The 5,923-nt window shown below is 46.0% G+C and overlaps 1 protein-coding gene across 1 annotated transcript in view; it reads right to left on the bottom strand.

Annotated features, from left to right (window-relative positions):
• The window catches only part of LOC123253653 (connector enhancer of kinase suppressor of ras 2-like), a 530,144-nt gene extending 524,654 nt beyond the window's left edge, over positions 1–5,490 (bottom strand). The window contains 1 exon segment of the mRNA XM_044682811.1: positions 5,427–5,490. Coding sequence (XP_044538746.1) covers positions 5,427–5,490 — 64 coding nt within the window.
• Positions 5,491–5,923: the final 433 nt, after the last annotated feature.

Below are 5,923 nucleotides of genomic sequence, written 5' to 3'. Positions count from 1 at the left end.
TTTGCCATAGCAAATCTGTAATTATGAAATGGCTTTCCCCTGCTTGTCTTTCCCTTACTCTATCCTTTACCTACCTCTCCCATTCCTGCCCCCTTTAAATCTCTTTGAGACTTGCTATTACAAATACATACTTCAAGAATATCTTTTTTTACTCAAGAAAAACATAATTTGTAAGGTAAATTTACTCTCAAAATAAACCCAGCTTTTCAACATCTTTGGATTGTTCAATGTTTTAACCTGTCTATATGTGCAATTATATGAAATTCTCTTCCCCAGTATCACAAATAATTGAGAGTTGAATGCATTTGAAGTCGATCTTAAAATGTGACTCAGCTGGAAAATCTTTGGTTTGCTTTTAAAAAGAGGAGGAGAATCATCTAATAACATCCTACCCAGTAACTGAGCTCTTCATTCTTCTTGCTCTTCTTTCTTGTGCTTCTCCCACATATTCCTGGGTCAACTGCTGACCCTCATACTCTGTTGCCTTCATCTTCTCTCTTGCAGGTTGCAATTTAGAGCCAATTTTAGTAGTAAGTGTAGAAGCTCCCTGTCCCAACTTTGGTATCTCCATATAGATGAGAAGGGATGTGGATGGTGGAGAACAATTCAAGCCTACCTGCTCTTCTATATCTAAGGAGACACTTCCATTCTATTTGCAGCGCTAGATAATGGTGGATATATTTGAAGTGGAACTAAGGACAGTAAATGAAACCTTCCGATAATTAGGGTAGATACTATTAGCAACCTCCTATTAGACTATGAACTCTCTCAAGGGCAAGGACCATGACCTGCTTCCTTTTTGTTTATTACACAGTGCTGTGAACATAGTGAACAAGAAATATTTGTGGAAGGTAACAGAAATATGATCTTCTTTGTATTCTGTGTTCCTCAGCCTTCTTCATCCCCATTTCCTAAGTGGGTGAAGACATTAGGTTGTTGGTAAAAGTATAATCAGCACCTGCAATTATCATTGAATATAATAACAGCTCCCATTTCTCTAGCACTTTCCAGTTTGACCCTGTGAGATAGGGGATACAAGGATTATTAATCCCATTTTATTCATGAAAAAGCTGATCCTGAAAGATTGTGACTTACCCAAGTTCACATAGGTAGCAAGAAGTATAGGCAAGATTTGAACTCAGGTCTCTTGTCATTTTAAAGATTAGATTGAACCAAGGTCTTCAAATGCTCAGCTTTCCTTGATACATCTTGATACATGTATACATGACCATTCTAGCTAAGGAGTCATCATTAAGAAGAGTAAGGAATATTGCTGCATCCTTTGGTGCAATTGATATTTATATTCTAGTATTTTATATTTATATATTTATATAATATATTTATATTAGTCTTTATATTCTAGTAGGCTTATAATTAGTGATGGTGCTAGGATACACAGTTATAGGGGTTTGAGCTGGAAGAAAACTTGGAAATCATCTAGTCTACCGTCTTCCATTTTAGAGAGGAAGCCAGTAAGGCCCAAAGAGGAGAAAGTAACTCTTACAAGGTCACCCAGGTTGTAAATAGGAGACCACCTTTCACATCTAGAGACTTTGATTCCAACTCAAAGACTTTGTCCTGCACCACTGTAGTTCCCTACATATGCTGTAGCAGAAGAACAGACAATTGAAATCCAGAGGAAAAGTCAAAGCATCATGTTTCAATCTCCTCCTCCACTACCGAACCTTTGTCCGTAAGGAATAGCAAATAGTTAAATATAATGAGTTGAATTTGATCTGCCCATCCTTGGGTGAGGGAGCTAATGAAAAGAGCATGAGACAAGCTAGCAGAAGGGATAAGAAAAGCATTAGGTTCGGGAAAATCTCACATTCGAATCCCCAATTTACAAAGCACTTTCACATTTCTGATTTCATCTGATCCTCAGAATCCTATTAGGGAGGCCAGGCAAGGATTATCATTACTCTTTGACAAAGGAGGAAACTGATTTTTTAGGAACAAGTGATGTGACTTGTTCAAGGTCGCACAAGTAGTAAATAATGGGACTTGAATCTCCCCCATTGAGTCCAGTATTCTTTCCATTCTACTGTCAGTCTCTCACAGCAAATGGCTGTGATTAGGAGGAAAACAGCCCGGCAGCTGCCTATTAACTGCATTTCTTTTTAAAACAGGCAAATGAAATCAGCATGTAAACATTTTCTTGAGCATACATAATAATATATGCCACTGGGAAAGAAATGCACCTTTTAACTGTAGCTTTTGCTTAATTCACTACTGAGTAGAACACAAGAACAAGGCTTCAGCATCTCCCTCCTCCCCAATATGCTGAACACACAGTAGGAGCTAAATAAATACCTAGCAACAAGCTGCCAAATGACTGACATTAGGGAATCAAACTTCTAGATCTTGAGAGATCCTTCTAGATGTCTAGCTCTAGCTCTAGCTCCCCCTAGGCAAGAGAGGGGGAGGAAGGAAGGAGGGAGGGAAGGAAGGTTCTTCTGCTAGATTCCTCATTTCAATACCAACTGTATTACACAAGGACATATGTAGCTGAGACAGTCTGGTCAAATGCTCTGCAACCCTTTAATTAATCTCCATACTCTTGCTCTTCCACCATCCTTATGAAGGAACAGGGAGAGGGAGAAAAAGCAAACCAGACCAAAGCAAAATGCCACACAGTTGTCTGTGCCAGGGCGACCTGGTTGTAAAAAGCAGGTTTCTGACTGAGTGCCAAGGTTCAATGGCCTTAAACCTGAGGGAGGACCCAATTTTGGAAGCAGACAGCAGAACATTTCATGGTCTATATCTAGGTCACTCGAGGAAATGCTGACTTTTCACGGCATAGCCACAGCTCTGAAATAAATCCATTTCAACAAGGAGGAACAGCCAGGCTGGGTCACACTATAATGTACTGGGGTGCCTTGTCAGGCTTGGGAATCTATTTAAAAGGTAAATCCTTCTGAGTGGGTTATCCCACAGTGATTCCTACAGAGACAGTAGGTATCACTGGAATAGGGCGCTTCATCCTGATTAGTAATGAAACGACCATCTGCCAAGCAAAATCAAGCAGTAAAGTGGCGCTAATCAGGAAGATGACAGCAAAGTTAGTTCTGAACTAATTGTCCTTCTGTTAAGTGAGGAGCAAAGACATACTGGTGCTCCTGAGGCTTCGAGGTGCCTCTCCCAGAGCTGCAGATGCACCCTGGCAGCACTATTTCCAAATACATAATGTGGGCATTTAAGAGGCAGGAGCAGTAGCCAGGGGTGCTTGGAATACTGATGGCCCCAAGGTAATCAGAGCGCTATCACAAATCACATAGCCATTTTAGAGTAGATAAAACATGGAGAGGTGTTTTTTTTTTCTGCTTTAACCCACATTTACAAACTTGTTAGGCAGAGCAGGGAGGCTGCCTGAGACTTTTATGTAATAGGTGATGTGCAGCTGATATGTTGAAAGCCTTAGGTGTCCTAAGATGATAAACGCACTTCCTATAACTCCTAGGGTATGGGGGTGAGGTGGGGGGGGGAAGAATGAAGAACATAAGAGTGAAATCCTTTATGGAAAAAAAGCCAATCCAACAGCCCAGTTGTCCTTTTGCAATGGCAAACCAAGCGAGAGAGAACAAGTTGGGTAAATCCCCCAACAGAGACAAATCTGTTACCTAGGATTGCGTTTCATCCATTACTGAGGATTTCATGGCATCAGCTCTAGAGGTGTTGGTACAGGTCTGGTAATATAGCAACAAGTATGATTTAATTCCCCAGTCATATATCACATTATTACTCTAGGTTGTGACTCACCATTTACATTCATCTGCAATAATCCTCTCTCTTTCCTTCCTCCCCCCCCCCCAATAGCCCTGCGGTTGGGAGAATACAACAAATGCTGCCAAGGGAGGGAGGAGGGGGTTCTCTTCTAGTGGTGCAAGATGTGTTTCACTTCTGCGGCTGCAAACCCAGGTACCTAATATTCAGGAAGTGCAGAGAAAAACCAGCCCTGCCACTACAGTGACTTGACAGCTAAAAGGGCTAAGGAGACTAACCTCCCCTCACTCTCCCCCAGGCCCCCAGCTCGTTCATGGCCCCAGTAGCCAGGATTCCAGATAGAAGGACATACGCTGGAGGGGGACGTGGGGGGGGGGGGTAAAGACTGCCATGACCCAAGCCTCGCAGTCATATTTCAGGGCACTGGAGCACACCTTAGAGCAGGATGACTGGCTCTGATGCTTTGCAAACCTAAGACTGGAAAGTCACAGTCCTGCAGAGGCTTTCAACTGCCTCCGAGGGCAGGTGGCTTTTGACATAGCTCAAGCTAACATGCACATAAAAATTTCCACTTGGGGCCTTCTCTGCCGCTCGCCTCCCTCCCCAGCCCTCCAGCTTTCTATAGCAGCAAAGAGCCGGGCTATATGGCGCGCTTTAATAGAAACAATTTTTAAACAAGCCAAGAAAGTAGATTCCACTCCAGGTCCTCCTTTCCCCCTCTGAAACAGTGCCTCGCGATTCTGCTGGAGTGGAACGCCACTTTCCCCTCTCCACGCCGTTTGGCAGGCGGGGTGCACCCAGCCAGCTGGCCAAGGGGAACACTTTCTCTTTTACTACCTACGTGTCGGAAACTAGCAGGTCTAGCTAAGTCACTGCGCTCGCTCGCTCGCTCGTTCACTCGCTCACTCGCTCGCTCGTTAAGTTGTCTTGAGGACTTTCCCCAGCGGAGCTGTTCTCTGAGCCCAGACTGCCTGCCTGCCCCTTGGCTCGTGCTCCGGCTCCCCTTATATGGTAAAGCTTGCACTGTCCACGGTACTAAAGATCGCTACGGAATGAATGTACGAAATGGACCAAAGGGAGCCACGCAAACCCTGGGGCGAGGGAGGAAGAGGGTCAGGGAGGCTCAGAGAGGAGACGGAGACACGCAGAGAGAAAGGCCAGGGAATTGAGTATTCCCGTGGCATTTTCCATGAGTCAGATGCCCCGATTGCGGGCAGCGAGTCCCCTCAGCATTGTCCGGATCCTGCCCTAAAACTCCGCACAAGTCCTGCATCCATGCACGACCACTGCATCGCATCACCTGATTTAAGGGGCTCCCGAGCTGTAGCGCATCAAGGGGCACTAGAAGCCGAGCACACAGGGACTAGACAGGGAAATTCGTGCAGAACAGAGGGAAGTGTTCAGACGGGCACACCGGAGGGGCACGCCTGCGTCTATAGCCCAAAGCATTCCATGCCCCCAAACCCCTTCCCCAGCGGCTCCCAGCAGCATGCTCGCTCCCCCAGCCACCCCGAGGAGCCTCAGCTCAGTCGCTCAGGTTGGGGAGGAATCACCAGATGAAAGAGCATATGGGGCTGGTGTCAGTTCCAACTGAACTAACTAGTGCCCGAAAACAAGCCACCCACCCCGAGGGAGCCCAGCGGCACATTGCACCCAGGCAGCAAAACACACACAGAGACAATATGTGGAGAAAACAGTCGTACCTTTCAGCCAATCCACCACTTGCTTAGGCAGCCACTTGCTAATAGGCTCCATGACCAGAGCCATGGAGAGATGACTTTCTCACTCCTACCAAGATGAGAGAAGGAGGAGAGAGCGTCTTCCTCTCTCAAACCATGGCTTGGAGGTGAGGGCTGGAGAGATCTGACAACGCAGCCCAAAGAGGAGATGGTGCCGTGGCCCTCTAGGTTCCTCCTGCTCGGATTCAGTAATGTATAAAATTACACACTGATCAGCCCTGGCCCCTCCCCCCACTGCACGCAGCCTGCAACAGACTGGAGCGCACTGAATCAGGAAATGGTGCAGTATGTATACCCTTACTACAAGGCTGTCCAGCCCCCTTGGCACTGCACCCCCCCCTCCAGACAGATCACATTCTAGAAGCCCTCCCAGAGGGGAGGAGGAGAGAAGGGAGGCCAGGCTCAGAACTGTCTGTCTGTCTGTCTGTCTGCAGCTTCCTCCTTCCAATCAGCTCTGGGTC

This window comes from Gracilinanus agilis, chromosome X (genome assembly GCF_016433145.1).
Source record: "Gracilinanus agilis isolate LMUSP501 chromosome X, AgileGrace, whole genome shotgun sequence".
Classification (NCBI taxonomy): Eukaryota; Metazoa; Chordata; class Mammalia; order Didelphimorphia; family Didelphidae; genus Gracilinanus; species Gracilinanus agilis.
Note: the sequence above shows the minus strand (reverse complement) of the source record. Positions and strands in the feature narration are given on the sequence as shown.